Raw genomic sequence first — 20501 nt, forward strand, 5'->3', positions numbered from 1 at the left:
GCAGTGAGAGGGGTCTTACTGGCGTCGAACGCTGTTTTGAGGGCCTGGATATCAGTGGCCACCCCTGAGATCCTGTAGATTCCCACTTCGTCGATCCCCCTCTTCTCCACTTCCTCAATGCACTGACGGACGATGTAAGGCACCTTGGAGCGCTCGCGCCTGTGGGCGAGAGCAGGAGTTACACCCATGTGACCTTTCTGACGATGTTCAGGGAAGTTTACAGATCTACCATTGAGGAGATGAAAACAACTCTGGGCCTTTTTGTTGTCCGTATTCAAGAGGAATTGTATTTGCCAGCGCAAATGTACAACAGTGAATGTGTGGGAACATTTTTGGACTCAATTGCCAAAACATACTTACTTTGTCACCACGTTGATTTTGACTCCAAACACCCCACTCTGTTTTTTGGACGGCGTTCTCTTCAAGCTGAGGTCCCGACTTGTAAACTTCATGGAGAATTCCACTTTGATCTGACGATGAACAAACAACACAGCTGAAGGAAGCTGCATCGCTCCGAGGAGCCTCACGAGCCACTTCTCTGACTTTGTTTGCATTGAGAGGTTTTGACTTTGAATATATATTTAATATCCAACGTCTTCAAGCTAAACATTTGGATTCTATTGTAAACATTACAGCCAAACAGATGTGTATCAAACTATTTTGTGCCAACTGAATTCTTCTTTTAAAAATCTGCTCGTACACACATTGCTGTACTAGAGGATCCTAAATCTCACTTTGACTTCCTGCAGGGATGTCGGAAGATACCGACCAATGAGTAAAAACTCGCAACACATCTCATTATAATATATAATCATCCTAGTGTGAGCTAGAGTGGAGTTGCTTGTGTCTTACCCCGTTCATCTCGATGACGTCCATGTGCCAGTTCTTGGACTGCACAGTCTGAGGATCCAGCTGAAAGACACAGCAGAGACAGAAAGACATTAGGTGATAGGATTTGGACCAAAGAAGGACGCATGATCTCATTCACACAGGGAGTAATAAAAAAAATCATCAGATGACAACAATCAAAAGTCACTACCTGCACATTTCAACACAAAGGAAACAGTTTGCTTTATTCCAAGCAAGCATGACAGGCTTTCCTCTGGTTTTCTCTGGGGTTAAGCGACAAAAACTTATTCTATTTAAAGAAAAAAAGGAAGCCAGAAACAAAAAGGGCTGTTCCGGCCCAGTTTTAAAGCTGCAACTGACAAAGGCGAGGCGAGGCGAGGCACCTTGAAACTGTGATTAACATCCACTTTGACCGGAGTTCACCTTTTAGCTGCTCCATTTCTCTAACCAGATCAAAGTCAGCCTGTCCCCAGATACTGCTGCTTTACAACAACACAGTCACGAAGTCTACTTTAGGCAAAGACGTATGCCACTTAAGTTCCCCCACATATACCCTCTGCTGTCTCCTGGGGGTCCAGCTCGGGCTCCGGATCGGCTCAGACGCTTGGCCTACTTCACCGCAACACGTTCTCAAAGTCTGGATCACACGTCCCATGATGCCCTCTGAGACATGATGTTGTTGTTTTAAGTCTCCTGGAGCGCGTGTGCGAGGCCACAACGGCTAATGCCTTTTTTAATAGGCTGTTTGCACTACACACAGCTATGTGATTACAACCCTGCGCACTGGTGTGCTCGACTAAGAGGAAAGTGATGAGTGTTGGATGAGCACGAGGGCAGCACACTTCTCTTATCGTCAGCATTAGGCTGCGACCATTAAGAGTTCTCAGTGAGAGTACTTCGTTACCTCGTAAAAAGGCCATTTGGCATCGGTTTCACGCATTCCTATTATCGTTAAAGCCTGTTCTCCCAGCAGGCTTTGGGGTTTGAGACGAGGGACAAGTAATCACTGCAACCGGGTCTTTACACCGCTACTGCCAAGAAGAGAACCGGGCAGAGATCCAGGACTCACTGCTGACGCCTCCCGTGACCCCTCCAAGTAGACTCACTGAAAAAACTGTTCCCTCCGTCCCATTTCCCTCCTATTACTCTGCTAATTTAAACATGAATGCACTGCTGGGCTGTAAAAACAAAGAGGGCCCTTTACAGGCATGGGTTACACTCATTGACCCCTCTGGAAGGTAAATCCTCTACTGGGCTCTTTTTTATTATAAAAAAAAAAAAAAAAAAATACTTTTTCATTTCCTGGCAAATTAGTTGTTTTAACGGGATGACTGCATACACAGTTTGGCTAAAGAGGCCTCCGCAGAACTCGGACTGACTTAGTTTATGCTAAATACTACACTCAGAATTAGGAAGGAAATGTCAGGAGAAGGGTCGCATGACGAGAGACGGCTTTCTTGGAAATGAATTGGGACTCGACGTGGAATGTGTCCAGTCGGCTGGTTTGAACAAACGCGGAGAGAGTAATCCTGAGTGACAGCAGGAAGAGGGCAGCAGGTAACACAGCAGGGACTAAATCTGACTGAAGGTGGACAGTGTGGACATGGTAGGAAATGACACAAAGAAATGAAGGTACAGTATACTACAAGACTGCTAAGAATACATTTTAAAGCCTCACTTCTTGTTTATTTACTGTGTTTTAAAGCTTTTTTGGGGGCATTTTTCACCTTTAAATCGACAGATGACAGCGTCGAGGCAGACTGGAAGGGGGGGGTAGATTGACCCCCTTGTCCAGATAACCGATCCAGCTATTTGAGTCAGTATCGGCCTGATATCGATGCATCCCTAGCATGTGCTGTAACCATTCGACTACAAAGGCTATTTATCGTCTATTCAGTCCTTTTCAGTCCTTTTCAAGGCAAACCAGCACAGCTTAAGTCCCCTTTCATCTCACTCCAAAAAGATGAGAAGTGCAATGACTGATTTCCATTCATAGGATGCTTGAAGGGGATTTTGAACACATGAGCATCTAATATATACTGTGTGTGTGTGCAATCCAGTATTTTTTTTTTCTTTTTCTATTTTAGAGACCCCCTCAGCCTAATGTGGCTCGGATTAGGATCACATCTCACCAGTGGCAAAGCTCTCTTTGTGGGACCGTGAAAACTGTCAATGCCTGAGAGGACAGAACGGGCTGCAGCCTCGAGCAGAGCAGAGAAATACTTCAAATAGCGGACCGCTGCACACACACGGATTTGTATCGATTCCGGTCGAGGAACACACTTCAAGCTTTTTCCGCATAGAGAATGCAATAAACATGTGTGTCGTTCTGTTATATGGAAACTCATTGTTCTGTGAGCAGCTCACACTGTATGTCTGCAGCAGGTTTGGGGATCAACTGGTTACCGTGCTGCCCATTTACTTTCTCTCAACACTCTGTAGGGCCTTCTAAACCCAACTCCTGTATGCTCACACACACACGCACACGTAGGTCTTTGGTGTGTTTGAGCAACGGGAGGCATGTGGCTGCCATGAGACACGGCCCACCTTTCGGCCCTGTTCTGTAGGAAATTGAAGGTTGGTTTCAGTATCTTTCCCTTCAAGCAGAACAGAATATATCACGAGCACGAGGCTTGGCTTCAAAGCCGCTATCCAGGACGTTCAGCCTGTACTCTGCCCCGGCTGATCTACAGGGACAGAACAAAAGCAGATAAGATAAGCCCTGCTGTTCAGCTGCCACATGGTGAACAGGAGAACAGGAAGTGGCTTCAGTTCTCTTTATAAGGATTCATAGAGTGGTGATGTGGCGATACGGCCTTTTTGTTGACCATTTAATCCCTGCATAGAACAAAGAGCAACGCTGTTCACACACAACCAACAGCAAACTCTGCTCCTGGACTTATGTTCCTCAAAAATAAATATAAGAGCTGCTGTCTTTAGAATAAAAAGGTGCTGTTCCTGCCCAGTTTCGAACTGAGGACCTTTCGCGTGTTAGGCGAACGTGATAACCACTACACTACAGGAACTGGCTGACACTGCCCCCCCACACCCCCCCACTGAGCAAACATAATCCTGTACAGACATGTGACGTGGACTCCTGTACGTAGACTGACAGCAACAGCAGACTGACGCAGCGGGGCGGTCAGAGGTCTGAAACCCTCTGGAGCGGTTTACATTTCTACAAAGCACACGGGAGGCTTCAGGGACGCGGTTCAGCAGCACATGCAGCGCTACAGCAGGAGAGTAACACCCGGGGTCCCGATTTGTCAGAAAAAGAGCACATCCATCGCAGGGAACATGAATAAGGTCCTTTTTTGAAAATGTTTGGCCCCTCAGGGACCCGTCATCCATCAGAATACGGGACATCAAAGCCTTCTTTACTGACGAGCATGTAAAAGATGCACACATGCGATATGTTAATAAATGTGTTGACTTGACTACACGCTTCCTATTAGAGTGTAAATCCTTCGTTGCTGATCTAAGAAAGAAAAACAGCAAAAGAAATTGTTCCAAACAGTCGGTGGCTGAAATGATGTCTAAAGCTTAATTACATTGTTGCTGTGCTGGAGAGTTATTCATGCCGGCGACAACATTCGAAACACAACTTGATCTCTTGATATGCCTAATTAATGAATTTGTTTAATATTTTGCCCCCTTTGTGTTCCTTCAGTTTTCCATTGCCGCCCTCTGGCTGATTAAATATTCATTCAGCAGCAGAAAGCTTTTTATTAGTCCTCTAATTAGAACGCAGCTCAAACTGCTCGGCTCCTCGGTTTATTTAGCAGGATTACAGGAAGTGTTTGTGCAGTGATTGAGCCTTTACCCCCCCCCCCCCATGCTAACACATCATGCCGCAGTGTATCTGCTTCATAGAATACAAGCAGCACGACTATTTTTAGACAAATGAACCACACTCGCATAATGTTGGTACATGTGCATCGGCCTCTTTACTCGACAGCGGCCGATGTCACCACGGCCGTGTGAGGTCTCTGACTCGGTTGCCATGTTGCCTTCGTCCCCTCACGTCCTCGTTTCAGCCAATCGGCGCGGCTTCTCCGGCCGGCAGAGGGTTGTGAGTTGCGGTGTGTGATCCTCTCACAGGGCTTGTAAACGGCAACACACAGACGCGTGCTACACTTACGCAACACGACCCCTCATGAGCTATCCTACACTTAGGAGCAGAGAGAGAGGAATATGATTATGAATTTGAGTTAACACAAGTGCTTCATTCATTCAGTAGCGCACTTATGTTTCCTTCTTCTGCTTAAAACCCTCCAATAAAATGTGTTCTTCATGCTTCCTGAGATTAATATACTAACTAATAATTGAAGGCCTTCGGCTGTTAAATGAAACCCACATGGTGAAGACACGGATGCAATCACTGCTTTGTTCCATTGTCAAACAGTCTAACCACCAAATAGCTGATTTAATCCAGAGCAGCAGAGACAAAACTCACATCTGCTATCAAGAGACTGACATCTAAAGTCACATTTTTGTCCTCTGATGAACCCCTTATGTTGGTCTTGGACAGATCTACGGGGATGTTTCTCACTCGTCGGCCTCCTGGGGACGCGGCGTGGTCGTGGGCTAGCTCATTACCTCACTATTCAGGTTATTTGGGGTCTTTACCAATAGCAGCATGCACCATTTTGTAAGCCGTGAGATCATCTCTTCGCACGTGTACTCCGTGGAGTATGTGTCGGTCTTAAAGCAGGTGCCAGTTCGACGATCAGAGGCGTCTCGCTTTCGGTTGTGATGTAACATTCAACATTTTTGGAGAGAGGTTTGATTATAAAGTTGGAGAGCTCCAATGAGATAAAAACTAAAAAAAAAGCAACTTCTTCCTGGTTTTGGACTCTTAGCGGAGAAGAAAACTGTTGAGAACCAACATCTATAAAAAACAAACCTGAACTGACTGTTTTTGACTGTTTCAGATAAATGTATCACATTTCCTGCTTGACCGCACCAACTCTCACCACCTCATTAGATGATTAATGCCTTGTTATCACCCTGCAAAGATTAAAGCCACCCTGCATACGGCCAGAGGCGATGAGGCTGGACTCATCCAAGAGGGGGGGGGTCATTGTGGGTCTCAACCTGAGACTGCTTTACTGACCCTCCTGGAGCTCATTAACCAATCGCAGATCCTGCGCACGGAGGATGGATTGGGGCCAATAAAGGGCTTTGCCCTCCGGTGGGGACAGAGGGAGATTTATGTGGCCCATATAAAAAGGCCATTTGGGGGACTGGCTGGCATTTAAGGCGCGCAGGAGGGATGAAAACCAAATACCTCATCTGCACTAATCAACATACTCTCATGGAAGAGCGTCATTTTGTATGTGGGCTAAAATGCAGCGGGGGCGGGAGGAGGGATGAGCGGGGCGGAGGGCGGATGATAATGGTCTGATCTGATTCTCATCCATCGCTAAGCTCCATTGTTCTCCCCACTAAGCGGGCTGTAACTCAGTAAAGAAAATAAAACCTAACCTGCCCGGGCAAACGGGTCATCAGCCGAAAGAACACAATGTCAAACACACAGCCCCCCCCCCCCCCCCCCCCCCCCGCAAAAAAAACTGTGTACAACCAAGCAACGGCTTAATCATCGCTTGTTCTTTCGGTGGGACACAAGAGGTACATTATGTCTGCTTCTAGTCTAATTAGTGTTCCCGGCCAGCCTCCCATCTCATCGCACCGTGCCTTAATTAGGTGGCGCTTTAGGCTGAAGGAGTGAGGACGATTCCCCGGTGTCCTCCCCCCTACGCATCCTCCGACATCCACATTCCTCTCAACACCCTGTGAAGAACACGACGCATGCCACAGATGCACAAAAAAAAGAAATAAGCCCTGAATCTTCTTTCCCTGCCCCCTTTCACATAATTATTTGAAACACTGAATGTCGCTCTTCCTCATAATGAGTATGTGCATGTTAAAAAAAAAATGTAATTTCACAATTTGAGGACAAATTTTGCACCATTTTGAAAAGAAAACCAGCAAAACAAATTGTGTCCAACCCGTCCTGTCTGAACATAGAAACCTTTTTTTTTTTTTAATACTACAGATTTTGACATTTTCAGCTTGTTTAAGAAACCCCGCAGGCAGCCCGTCAGGCTACTGTATCAGATGATGATCTAACGTCGACGCCTCTCACCCTCCATCAAACAGAGTTCGCCACCATGCGGAGGCAGAAATGCAGGTCAGGGGGAGAAGAAAGGGGGAGCTGTGGAAGAGCTGATGGCATCAAAAGGCAAGCGAGCGCAGAAAAACTGCAACACAAGTTTACTCACACGACCTGCCATTCAAAGGCTCATTGAAAATGAATGATGAATGGGACTTCACAGAGCAGCCTGGTGAAGTGTGCAGGGTGAGAGCTGGGGGGGGGGGGGGGGTGAAATCACATGCAACTAACTGTTGACGAATCTCAACAGCAGCAAAACGCAGAAACATCAAGACGTGGAGACGTGCGTACAGAGGGGAGAAGGACGGATCGATACAGTAAAGCGTGGGCTTAGTATGTAATCCCTGTTTCATCCCGCCCAGTAGAACCAGTGGTCAGCCTTCCTGTTCAAACAATTGGGAAGCACTGACGCGAAGGTCAAGCCCACTCTCCACTTGAAATCCATGTCCCGAACCGGGTCATTATGCACACAAACTACAGCTTAAAATGCTGGCGATGCACTCGTGATGAAGATGAGGAGGACTGCTGAATAAACAAAAAATATATATAAATGAGTCTGAGTTTTAGCTGCGTGTGCAGAGCTATGCATAGAACAAGAACAGGCTCATGGGCTTCTTCTCCATCTTTCATATACAAAAAGCATCTGGAGCGAAAACCCCCCCCAAAAAAAAACATTTCCTGCTCCCACGCATGAGTCACAATCCAGAAACCTGCATTTAAACGATGCCACACCAGACCTGCATGTGTGTGTGTGTGTGTGTGTGTGTGTGTGTGTGTGTGTGTATGTGCACTCATCTTTGGGTAACAGATCCCTCAACACAAGGGTCATTCAGCCCAACCCGAATGCTTTAACCAAAGGACAACAATTGCCCTTTTCTGAAAGAACCTCAGTCTTATAATTGCAACCCGATGCAAATATGCTAGACGCGCGTTTCGCAGGTTATTTGGGATAATGTGACAGTTAATTAGTGGCAGCTGTGCTGGAAAAGCCAAAAGGTGCATGAGATGAGCTCAGCCACAGGAGGACGGACGGTGCTGACAACAAGCAGCAGGGGGAGCTCAACGGATACTGAAAGGACTCACGAGTACCACGATGGAGATACCACGTACTCATCATCGGTGGCTTTAATTGAGGAATAACAGAGACTGTGGGATGCAGAAAGGTGGGAAACATAAAACGGCAGCAATGAAACAACAGAGAGGAAATCCTAATTGTCTCATCTGTCGAAGCAGTGGCTTTTAAAGAGGTGGTGATTTTCACCTCCTGGTAATTTAAAGGCTCAATCCAGTACCCAGGTATGTAGAAAGCCTTTCACTGGTGTCAGTGCTATTCATCCATGTTAACAACAGGAAACACTTGCTTGTGGCTCACTAACCATCAGTGGACATGAGGCTCAGTAACAAATATTCACAGTCAGTATCGTCAAATAAATGTGAGCTGTTAAAGAATAACATCATTTAAGGAGGTGTGAAAGCAGAAATGAAAACTTTTTAAATATATATATATATATATATATATATATATATATATATTATAATATAACAATAACATTTGTGTTTACTGTGGCTGGTGTTATGGCAGGTCACGGTTTAGCCACCTTTTAATTCGGCACTACATCACTGCCTCTACTACGGTCAATAGAGCCATCAGATAAGAACAATGGTCAACTCGGCACTGAAAGAAAGACACACGGGGAGAGAGAGAGCGCACGCACATGGAGAGGGAAACATAAAGGAGAGGCAGAGCAAACAGATGGGAGTGACACAGTGAGAAATAGAGAACAAATGAGAAGAAACACAGCTTGTGTGTGTGTGTGTGTGTGTGTGTGTGTGTGTGTGTGTGTGTGTGTGTGTGTGTGTGTGTGTGTGTGTGTGTGTGTGTGTGTGTGTGTGTGTGCATATGTCAGCGAGAGACCTTTTGTCTGAGCAGCTTGCTGCGGACGCGGCCCCATAGCTTGGCCCCGGTGTTGGTGTGCCTCTTGTGCACGGGGGTCTGCGGCTGGCTGGACTGATTGTGCTGGTTCTGGTCCACGCAGCAGTGCTGCTCCAGACGCTCGCACACCGAGTTCAAGTTTACATCCGACACCAGGATCTCCGTCATCCCAAAAGCCTTTAAATGCCTCGTCCACCGAAAGCGCAGGTGGAGGGAGAGCGCCGCTGACAACGACGGAGGAGAGGATGGATCCCCTGCGAAGACTCTCGCTGAGCACCGGACCAGGTGCGGGAGAACCGTTTCGGGGAATTCACCGGCAGAATAAAAAATAAAGAATAAAAAGTCTCCCGCAGCTGATGCTCGCTTCAAAGGTTTTCACTTCAAACAAGGAAAGAGTGATGAAAGAGAGAACGAGATGCTGCCATGGTCTCCTTGATAAGCCTGAGAATAATTCCTCTGTGAGCTCATTCCACAGTCAGCTGCCAACATCTCCCCGCTGTGCAAATCTGACTTCTACAACGGTAGAAACACAGATACGGAGCACTAGAGCGAGGCAGAGAGAGAGAGAGAGAGGGAGAGAGAGAGAGAGGGGGGGAGAGAGAGGGGGGGAGAGAGAGTGAGAGGGAGAGAGAGGGGGGGAGAGAGAGTGAGAGGGAGTGAATGAGCTCCCGTTGTCACTGAGCAGCCCTGCTTCTCCAGATGTTGATGGACACACCTCCAAAGAGGAGGGGAGGAGGGAGCAATAAACATTCAATGAGAAATGAGAAGGAGAGAGGGAGGGAGAGAGGGAGGGAGGGACTGCTAAATGCTGCACTGTGTTTTGTTCATTGCTTTGACCCCCTTGTCAACCTTTCCCAGGCTGGTCAGCGCACTCAGGAAGTGAGCAAAGAGAGGAATGTGATGAGGAGAAAGGTGTGAAACTTTAAAGTGACTAACTATTAGTGTCTAAAACAGTGGGAGACATCCCCACAGTAGAAATCTTGGAGGCTTTAAAAGCCATTTCTTCTCAAAAGAATGACAACAGCCCCCATTTTTCCTCCCCCCCCCCCCCCCCCTCCTCTCCGTCTGAGTGGCTGTTACTGACTTCTCCTCACCGCGCTCTTACAGTTCCCTGATTTACGCTTGCAGGCTCAGAGGGCATCACCATCTTTATTCAACAGGACAGCCGGGGCTGGCTGCTTTTGAAAGTCGTATTCCTCTGGATAATGGATCGATGGGGGGGGGGGGGGGGGGGGGGGGGCTGTGTATGCCTGTCAAACTCCGTCTCCATCCGCCGTGTCCCGTCCCATTTGAATTAAGAGGGGGAAAAAAATGTTCTGCTGGGGAAAGGGTTACAGACACAAGGCTGCACACCGTCTGCTGGGCTGTGATTCAGAGTCGGTGTCTGCTGGTGACTGATGCCGACCGTACGGTGACTCATGACGGGATTCAGAGAAGAAGCGAGGAGCACGTTTTACTATTTCCTTAATCTGCTGAACTGGCGGCACACAGCTGTGCTTACGCCAAGCGAGATGAAAAGAAAGGTGTGCTAAACTAATATTCTGCAACATACCCTTCTCGGGCTAACTGTCAATGGATTTAATCAATGACCGAGGAAATCTTTTTCCAATACTAACATGACATGTTCTTGGTTATTGATGATCTAGATGAACATTTAACCATTCGTCTGTTCTATATTCCCCCTAAAACAGCAGGTACCAGCAGAACAAAGTGAATGTATTCAGTAGTTACTTGTATGTGGGCTCTAGGTGAGCAGGACGGCCTGTATGTCTGACTTTGTGACCGGAGGAGGAGGAGGAGGAGGAGGGTCAGAGACCTCAGCCAACCCTCGCCACAGAGTATTTTAAGCTCCCAGTGTTCAGAACTATAAGACGTACGCTCTCCATGCGTCACAACTTGGAAAGAATGTCTGGGAAAGCCATGTTTTGGAAATGGGAGGAAAAAGAAAAAAACACACGGGGAGACGGGAGATATTTTTGGGTAAGATGAGAGAGAAAGGGAACACAGAAATAGATGGGGTGTATGTTAACTGTATATGTTAAGCGTTTAAGACGTTTTGTTGCAAAGGGAGTTCTGCAACCACAGCATGCACTAAAGAGAATAAAAAATGAAAAAATAAAAATCATAATTATCAGGTGTCTAACATTGGGAGCTCCAGAGTTAAGAGATGTAGAAGCACGAGGTGAACGCACACGGCCTCCCCCCCCCTCCAGCCGGAAGAACTGTACATTCACACGTCCCGTGCTCCACTCTCGTCTGGTGTTAGCTCATGCACTATTTACGGCATGAAAAACATGCACACATACTGTACACGCAGACGTGTTAACCCAGAACACTGTGGGCTCACACATTAAAAACAGACCCAGCAGTTCTGCACAGTTCCCCAAATCCCAAAATTGACTGCAAAAATAATAACCGGACAGCGATGTGCCTGGATAATATTTGTCTGTATGTTGTTGGAGGCGAACGCTCCGGTTTAGTTGGTTGGAGGTGTTTTGCTGTGCGGAGGGAGAGAGGAACAAAGCGCCCTTATTTTCCTAAAAGGCTCTCGTGTAGATAAAAAAAAAAAAAGTACTGTAGAGATAAATTCACCGTATGAGAGGGTGAACTGTGCGGGGCCTTGAGCTCGGGAGACGTGAGAATGACAACAAAAAAGAAGGAAAGGAAAGATGTAGGGGAGGAGGAGGAGTCCAACAGGGAGATGAGATTAAGAGTTCTTGAGGGAATTGGAGACTACATGAAAGAAAAGGAGGAAAAAAAAGAGTAATTAGTAAAAGTGGTAATCCTTGAGATGTTGGTGGTGTTAGTGGAGCTTCAGAGATCACATGACAAAGTGGCCGTTAGCTTGTCTGATGTTTGATTTGCTCCGTGTGATACTCTCTTTTATGCTCTTTGACACTAACTACCCAGTTTTTCTGCTGGAAATCTGTCCCCCGAGGACAACCACGCCTCGTCTCTCAAAGGGCGATTGTGAGATGTTTCGAGGAATTGAATCACTGCTGCGCTGTTGGTCAGAATAGAAGACTTTTTAAAAATGTGGTTGATTAGATAACAACCTATATTAAAAAGGTGAGACAGCAGATGGTTGAGCCCTGAGTGCCTGCGCTCTGACATCAGGACCAGTCCCGGCTCTTAATTATAGATGTGCTGGGTGGCACGGCCCCTCGTAAAGCCGCTCCATGCGACCAGGCAAGAGGGGGGAAGGGAGTGTTGAACCAGGTCCTGATTTCCACTCCCTGACACGGCATCGCGATTATGTTGATTCTGCCATTCTCCGGCCTCCAACTCCTGCAGGCTTCGCCGCTGCCCCGCCAATCACAGAGACCTCCGAGAGCCGGGGATGAATTAATGCTCGGTCTGACGGCTCCGGCGCTCCGGCATGAATACGGAGCAGCTCTGAATCCGTGCCTGGCTAATGTACATGAGATGGTCCCGACACTGCAGTCAGTCTGGCGTTCACGTGACGAGCTCCAGCGACTGTACGGTGGACATCCTGGGAACATTGCACAGCTGCTGAAAACATCTGCCTGTAAATGTTTTGTAGTTGACCTCCATTGTTCTTTCTGTTTTGTTTGAAGCGAAGGTTGTGAGTGACGCTAAGCAGTCGACAAAGATGTTAAGTAACTTAGCCAGAAATTTCAGAGTTCATATTTGACATCAACAAGATCTTGTGAACTGCAACTCCAGATTTTCCAATAGGAAGCTGTGCAGTGGCTCTCTTCACAGCAAGAGGGTCCCGGGCTCTGGTCCAGCTCCCAGCGGGGGTCTTTCTGTGTTTTCATGTTCTCTCATGACTGACCTGTAGTGTATGGATGGATGGCTCGTACATTAGATTGTACAAAGGACTGTTTGACATTTTGGGAATTTTGCTTATTATGGAAAAGCTCAAAAATCGTTAACCAACTCCAGGAAGTCACTGCACTTTCGTAAAAAAGTGCAACGTGTCATTTTGATATTTACATTTTGTGGACGGATTAAACGTGTTAATTGATGCGTTTTAGAGGAGCTTTGGAGGCTGGCTGTTTCCCCCTCCTCTAGTCTTTATGCTAAGCTAAGCTAATCGACTCATGGTTGACATGAGAGTGGAAAAGATCTCATCCAGCTCTGAATTAGCGTATTTCTTAAAATGTCGAACTATTCCTTTGATACAGAGCTGGTGGAAATTGCTTCAAACTCCACAGAGCATTTCAGAGTGCATGAGTGTAAATTTGAAAAAGTTTTAGGAAGCTCCAGGCTCTAACCTTAATCTATTTTTGCTATTTCTTTTCTGCATTTAAGGAGGCACACTGAGCATTTTAATCAGGGCTACTATGATCGCCACGAACATACAGGTACTGTTAATGGCTCATCTGTATTTTTACTATCATGGTGACCACACAGGGGTTTGTTGTTTGTTCTTTTACATGCATGAATATAACAGTAACCTTCTGTTCATGTGGGCTTTGAACTGCAGACCCAACTCATGCCACACAAAGTGTGTGTGCACATTCATATTGCAACGTTATTACCGTCTCAAAAGAAGTGCTCGACTTACTCAACAGAAATGACAAAAAGTGCTGTGTTTTTACCTCGGAGTCCAGTGATGCGAGCACATAATTCAATCTGATTCGAATCGAACGGTCCATATAAGTATGTTTACTGGATGACCCTCTACACCTCTTTGATCTGCCCTGCTGCCTTCAGAAAACAGGGGAAAAGGAGGTGTGTGTGTGTGTGTGAGGGGGGCTTTCGAGGGAGGGTCCTTCAGGGTACAGTGGGTGTGCTAAAATGTGAGTGAAGAGGCGGGAGGGGGTTTGGCAGGGTGGGAAATCACAGCCTTAGGGTGCTCTGCAGATCATTCCTGCTTCCTTTCATCTGAGCTGTTTGGGGGGGCACTCCCCTCAGATTAACCACTCCATCACTTATTAAGCATGATGGAACAAAAGTGGTGATGGAGAGCGAGGATGAGGAAGGAAAAGGGAAGCTTCCATTTGCATGTAGCGGCAGTCGGTTGCGTGTTGTTGGGTGTGTGGTTGTGATGAGAAGACGAGTGGGTGGAAAAACAAAGCATTCAGGGTATGAAGAGAGTAGAAAAAAATGAATATTTTGGGCTTTGATCAGTACATTTGGACACAGGTGAGGACAGAGAGAGAAAGTGAGCGAGAGGAGACAAAAGCAGAAAAAGAGGCAGAGGAGCAGAGTGATGCAAGAGCAAACGGTGAAGCAGCAACGCTGCAGGATCTGCACGACAAACCTCCGTTCAAACAATGAGGTCACACTCCGCATACATGCTGCTCTTCACATTTTGACTTCCTCCTTCTTCTTCCTCCTAATTGGTTGTAATTGTTAAATGCCACGTTAATCGGCCCAATATTGATTTATTCTTACTTCCATTGTCATAATTCCTCATTACGATGCAATCATCATTTACTCGGCTGTGTTGGCACAGCGAGGATCAACGCAGCTGATGATCTGCACGCGTGCCAACAAGATTAAAATGTGTCGCTCCTCGGATTAAAGTGTATTTGTTCACCGGATCCTCCTCAGTGGAGCTTATTACAGCTAAACAACACAGTGCTCTTTCTTTAATTAAAACTGATCCCCCCCCCCATCCCGGGCAAATATTATAGCACACAATCTGAAGCTTGAGTTTGCTTTAAATAAACACCCATGGCTCACAATAAAGCTGCACGAGGCAAATTTGCATTTTGTTTAAAAGTGTGAGAAATAACTTTTGGGAATTCTTTCTTCTTCTAAAGTTACCATAACATCCAGAAATGAGAGTGTCTGTTCCACAGCTGGTTTAGCCATCACTGCTGTGCCCACGTGTTGTATTTTGCTTTGCATTAGTTCATTTGTCTGCACGGACTATTTATCTGTGTAAACAGGTCAAAGGTCAGACATAAGTCTCAGGGTGACCCGTACTTCTCTGTCTCAGCAACTATTTGTGATGCCGACTGGAGTCAAGTGTGACTTCCTCCTACAACCATCGAGCCCTTTGAGCACATTGTGGATGTGATCCCATTATGCTGTAGCGGTGGTGACCGTGTTGTGCCCTCTGCTTGACTGGGCTGTGTTACATCCAAACAGCGTGGCCCAGTTCCAGTGATGAAGAGCCGCTGCTGCTGCTGACCTGCTTGAATTATTCACTCTTAAACGTGTAAACCCACGGCTGACTGGACGCAGTCACCTTGACGAGTACACGAGCAGGGAGAAGGATGAGGTGATGGGATGATCTCCGATGACATGAGGTGAGATGGGAAGGTGTTACGCAACTGGGGGTTACAGTAAAAAGCCCCGAGGAAAAAACGATTTTGAGTAGAACTGTCTAAATGTTAGGGAAGGAGGCCCAAGAGACAGTGTTTCACACAAGTGAACCCAATTTAAACTGCCACAGACTTCTGAGTTAAAACCAAATAAATTCTTTCCAGTTTTTGGAAGAGTGTTCATGATTTTGACTTTTTTTTCTTTCAAATAGTGCAGCACATAACCCCCACAAACTCCACTTTAGAAGTGAATAGTAGTCCAGTCAGTGCAGTGTATGTAAATGTAGGGACTTTGACTGAGCAACTGCCACCCCTCCATTTGACGCTAATGCTAAGCTAACTGGCTGTAGCTTTATATTCAGCGTACAGAAATGAAAGCATCCAAACTATTCCTTTGATTAGAGCAGTTTTTGAAATAAAAATAAAAATGAACGGGACCGAGCTGGTGCGTTGTGTCAACATTAACGAGGGACATGAATCCCCATCATCGAAGAAATTCGTTTTGTAACAAAACTGTGTCAGCTGTTCTTTTAACTAACTAATTCACAGCCCCCCCCCCCACACTCTTTATTGCATGAGTAAAAAAATAAATAAATCAGTACAGGGTCAAACCTCATTAGCAGGTGAAGAAGCCATCAACTTGAAAGAGGAAAATCAATGAGTTAATCAATCAGAGACTCTACCTGCCTCAGCTGCTGACGATTGGGTTGTTATGGTGACCCGTCTCTGTGCCAACAGTGTTAGCGGGGCGGCCTCAGGGTTCAGGAGGAAGCTGTGGTTAAACACTTTCTCTCTGATTATCTCACTACTCTCCGTCACTCCGTCTCTTCTACTTTAAACCTCCATCTTTCTTCCTCCAACTCACAGATAAAGAAGACGGCTTACGGACCAAACAAGAGTGTTTTTCCACTAACGGGCGATGCCGAGCAGCCAGTGTCAGTGACTTGCGTCTGACCAGAGCTGACCTGCCCTCCTTCACGCTGGCAGGTTGTACTGGAGGGAGAGGAGAAGATACAAGCCGGGAGAGACGCAGTCAACCCAAACAACTCCTCCGCAGCTCCCGCAACACACACGTTTACAGTACACATCGTTCTCCCGGCTATTATACAATACGCATTACATAATTCATACAGTTTGTGACTCTGTGAAACAGACTCTTCTGAGGTGCCCTCCCTCGTCAACACCCACTCAGCTCTTTGAAAGCAGGACCAGCACAGGGAACAGGTACAACACCCCCGCCGGATCGACGCATTCTATGATTCTGCCAAGGTCGTTTCACAGGGGAAAGAAAACAAAAAAACAAAACATTGCTCAGATGATTTCTGCACGACAAGCTGGTTACGCAACATGCCGCTTGAAGCAAAGCAATGCACAGAGAGCACTAGTCATCTGAGAGGACTGTGTTTTTCCACAAGGTTACTTAAACTGGTACATTTCAGTGGATCTGCATTTCATCCCCGTTCCTCTCCGTAGAGGTTTAACATGTCTTTAATGTGTGAACAAGGCAGAAGATAGAGTTGCAGTGATTTGATCCCCGACACGTCACGCGAGGCGTCGGTCTGCTCTGCTGCAGAACAGCTGGATTTGGCGAAGCCGTAAACACGACGAGCTAACCGCACTGGTGACCTCATCTTCTACACAGCTGACAACTTCAAAACATCCTTGCAGGGAGTCTGGGGGGGGGGGGGGGGGGACTTCAGAAACGGTTCCTCCACATGAAAACAATTACATCATCATTAGGCTTGTTTGTGGGGGCGAGAGGGGGCCAGTAAGGTCAGAATTCAAGAAGGCGGTAAGAAGAGCTTTGTTATCGCAGGCAGCGAAAGGGTTCAACAATAACGAAGAATCCACCTCGTAACCATTTCCACCTCCACCTCGTATGTTTCCATCAGTTTAACTCATTACAGTGTGTGTATATCTGCCAAGCGAGGGATGTTTAGTTAGTGAAGGTTAAACACCTGTCAGGGTGGCCGGGGCTGTCAGCTGCACATTATCAAAGCAGAGCTAGAAAAGCACTGCATTATCAGCGACAAATGCAGACTGTAAAAAAACAGTAATACCACGAAACCTAATAAAGCCTCGGTTTTGGACCTTGGAGAGCGGGAGGGGTTTCCGATACTTGCTGATAAAAATAAAAACAAATTAGATGAGGGTGTGATTAGTACGCCGGCCCAGAGTTCACGCGGGCTGCACAGTCCGAACAGGAAATGGGCAGCCTCCCTCCCTCGCCCTGGGACAGGAAGTCATAAAGCAGGATCAAGCGCCTGGCACTGCTCACGGCCCTGCCATGAGAGCGGCATAATGTCATGGGAAGTCACGGACTCAACAACAGCTCAAAGCCTGCCGCAATAACCGAAGTTATGAAAATGTGATTCTGCAGATTGCATTGTGTGCATTGTGTACATGGAGCTAAACACCCTTATGGATCAGTCTGAAGTCATCTCAGCGTTTACACTGCCGACTGCATTCACATTAAACCTGGAGAGGCCCTGTGCCGCTCTGAGAAGTGGAGTGGACGGAATATGGAAAGAGAATGTGAAGAGAGGGAAAACAAACCGGAAAGCACGCAGGTTTGAGCACTGACCTGAAACTAGTGAGCCAAACACCTCAAGAGAAGAGATAAACAGCCAACAATCCATATAGTATTTATATGTAAAGTTATTTTTAACCAGTTAAGAGGAGTATACAACCAGTAATCATTTTAGCGTGAAAAAACATTGAGCCAACACCCTTTAAATCTCACCTCTCAGCTGTCATGCACTTACTGGATGTTGCTCTTTATTTGCATCTGTCCACTGTACCGTTATGCTTAGACAATCTGGACCTCATATCTCAGCCACTATACTGAGCTCATGCTTACGTTAAGGTTAAAGGTCACAGCCTCAATAAGGCTAAAACAGGGGAACAGCACTGTTTCAAGGACCTTGCATTCCTTTTAAATCTTCCTAAAGGCCTGGGAAGAACACTGGAAATGTATCTCCCTCAGCCAGCAGTTTTCATGTCCACCCCCCCCCTCTCTGTCTAACGGGCAGATTCATGGTGCGTGTTTGTGGCTGGGGGCTTTCTCTCTTGACTCACCAGTGAACACGGTTAGATCTCTACAGGAGCCGAGCAGATGCCTCTGCAACACTCCGACATGCAAAGGCTGAACGCAGAAACCCGAGAATAACAGCTGCAGTACCTCAAGCTACTGATTAAGAGTCAGCTGCTGTTTCATCTGCATATGGTGTGGAGCAAACACAAGCTAAACACGAAACCAAACAGCCTAATAAACTCTCATCTTCATCAAAGAAATGATATTTGCAACAAGCAGGAGCACCGTCCTTCACGAGTGAGAGAGTTACTGGGGATTTGAGGGCCAGGCACACACAGATATATAGGTACTTCTACAAAGACTGAGGGGCTCGAGGACAAGGAGCACACGAGGAATGAGCGCGCGGACGCACATGCGCACTCAGAGCTCTCGGCAGACAGCAGGGGCGAAGCTCATCTTTCAAAAATTATTGGAATTTTCCTACAGGGATCTCAACGAGCAAATCAAATGGAAACGTGAATCAAAAGCTCTCGCGACCATGATGGTCAAACCAATCGTGGTTTTTCTCACCACTTCTGCTGATACAAAATGTCGTTCCCGCAAAGAACGGGAAAAACCAGGATGTCAGTAATCCCTCTGACACACTATACTGCAGAATCCTGCGAGACGCTTCTGGGAAAACGTTTACGGTGAAACGCGACACAGCAGACGGGAGGCAGTGGGGAAGTGTGGTGAACAGGGAGATCGAGTGTTTGACCAAAATACGGAGCTTTACAGACGTTACTCGACGATTAATTGAAATTAATTTTCAAATCGAAAGGAGGCGAAACGTGTCAAAATGTCATTTAAAATGTAACATCGTTGTGCAGTGATGAGATGTCTTCATTCCAGAAAAACTCACACCATAATCATTTCAGTATGTTTTGTAATGATGTAAAAATGACCATTCCCTCCAATATCGCAAAACCTACCACAATATCAGTCAAAATAATAGTGAGTAGACATTTTTGGCTGACACTGATCATGCTTTATGCTACAGTTGTGTTTACGCACTCTGGATTGAAGCCACGATTCAGCATGGAACAAAAAGCACACTGCCAATAATTGTACTTCCACCCATCCCTGGTGCCGAGTCCGACCACTGTCCTCCCCACCATACCTCCAATTCCTTGAAGAAGTCAAACCTCAAACTGGCCCCACAGCGGATCCACCGTCCTGCATAATGAGGTGCAGGACCACGCTGGGCAAATACTTGCTCAATCTCAGACCCCAGCTGAGGCCATGTGGAAAGCATCAACGTTCCTGCACAATCATCATGTTTAAACAAAACCCGGCGAGGAGAGCATTTTAACAAAGTGGCATTCGAGTAAACGCTACAGCTTCGTAACCGTCGAAACCCGATCACCAGCTTCCCCGGAGCTCAAAAAGAAAAGCAGCCCGGAGCTAACGTCAGCTGCAGATGGACATCCATCACATCTTACTGCTGGAGGAGCAGCTCCCCCCCTCCCCCCCGACTGGCCACTTGAAAGCCACAACGGGCTCTCCGTGCTGGGACACAGTGTGTTGCTGAGGCCCATTGACTTTAATATGGGCCAGAAGCCTGCCAACGACAAGAGGAAAAGGGATGCAGAGAGGGAGAAAGTGTTCGGGGATTGAAGAAGACAGAGTCGCATCTGGTGGTCAGAGACTTGGTTCTGTCAGGGAGATGAAATAGGAGAGACACTGAGGGGGGGGGGGGTCTGTGTAGAGCTGTGCAACCAGTCAACCAAGGACAGAGGAGGACAGTGTGTTCGCTTTCCTGCAGAGACTGAGATGAGAAAATCGATTCCACTCTCATAGTGGTCACATTGCTATAAAACACACACTTACACACTAGTGCGAATTAAACAAACAAGATATAATGAGTTAATTAACAAGCTTTAAAGTTGCTGGTAGGCAGAGTTAGTTACCTTTGGACAGAGCCAGGCTAGCCGTTTCCCCCCCCCCCGTTTCCAGTCTTTATGCTAAGCTAAGCGCTTGTTGGCTATCTATTTTTGTTGGGAGGCCAAGTATAAATTATACTTTCAATTTACATGTTCTGATACTACTTTATATGATGTGTTCTATGAATTTCATACCATAAAGACTTAAAAAAACAGCCTTAAACAATACATAAACCCTGGTAATAGACCGAAGAGGACAGGGCAGAAACAAAGGAACACATCTGGAGGAAGACCTCCACACACAGGACACCCGTCCATTGACCACCCGGGGATTTCACAGACC

At 46.6% G+C, this 20501-nt stretch overlaps 1 protein-coding gene and 1 non-coding gene across 4 annotated transcripts in view; both read right to left on the reverse strand.

Annotated features, from left to right (window-relative positions):
* Positions 1 to 20501, reverse strand: part of abr (ABR activator of RhoGEF and GTPase) — a 106616-nt gene that overhangs the window by 3327 nt on the left and 82788 nt on the right. For all 3 annotated transcript variants that reach the window (XM_076101622.1, XM_076101624.1, XM_076101623.1), the window contains 3 exons: positions 853 to 912; positions 361 to 470; positions 20 to 159 (listed from right to left, as the gene is read on the reverse strand). In XM_076101622.1, coding sequence (XP_075957737.1) covers positions 20 to 159; positions 361 to 470; positions 853 to 912 — 310 coding nt within the window. The remainder of the gene's footprint in view (positions 1 to 19; positions 160 to 360; positions 471 to 852; positions 913 to 20501) is intronic.
* Positions 3803 to 3875, reverse strand: trnav-aac (transfer RNA valine (anticodon AAC)). Its single transcript has one exon. It is a non-coding gene; the product is annotated as a tRNA-Val (tRNA).

This window comes from Anarhichas minor, unplaced genomic scaffold (assembly GCF_050575085.1).
Source record: "Anarhichas minor isolate MPS153535 unplaced genomic scaffold, ASM5057508v1 ptg000027l, whole genome shotgun sequence".
Classification (NCBI taxonomy): domain Eukaryota; kingdom Metazoa; phylum Chordata; class Actinopteri; order Perciformes; family Anarhichadidae; genus Anarhichas; species Anarhichas minor.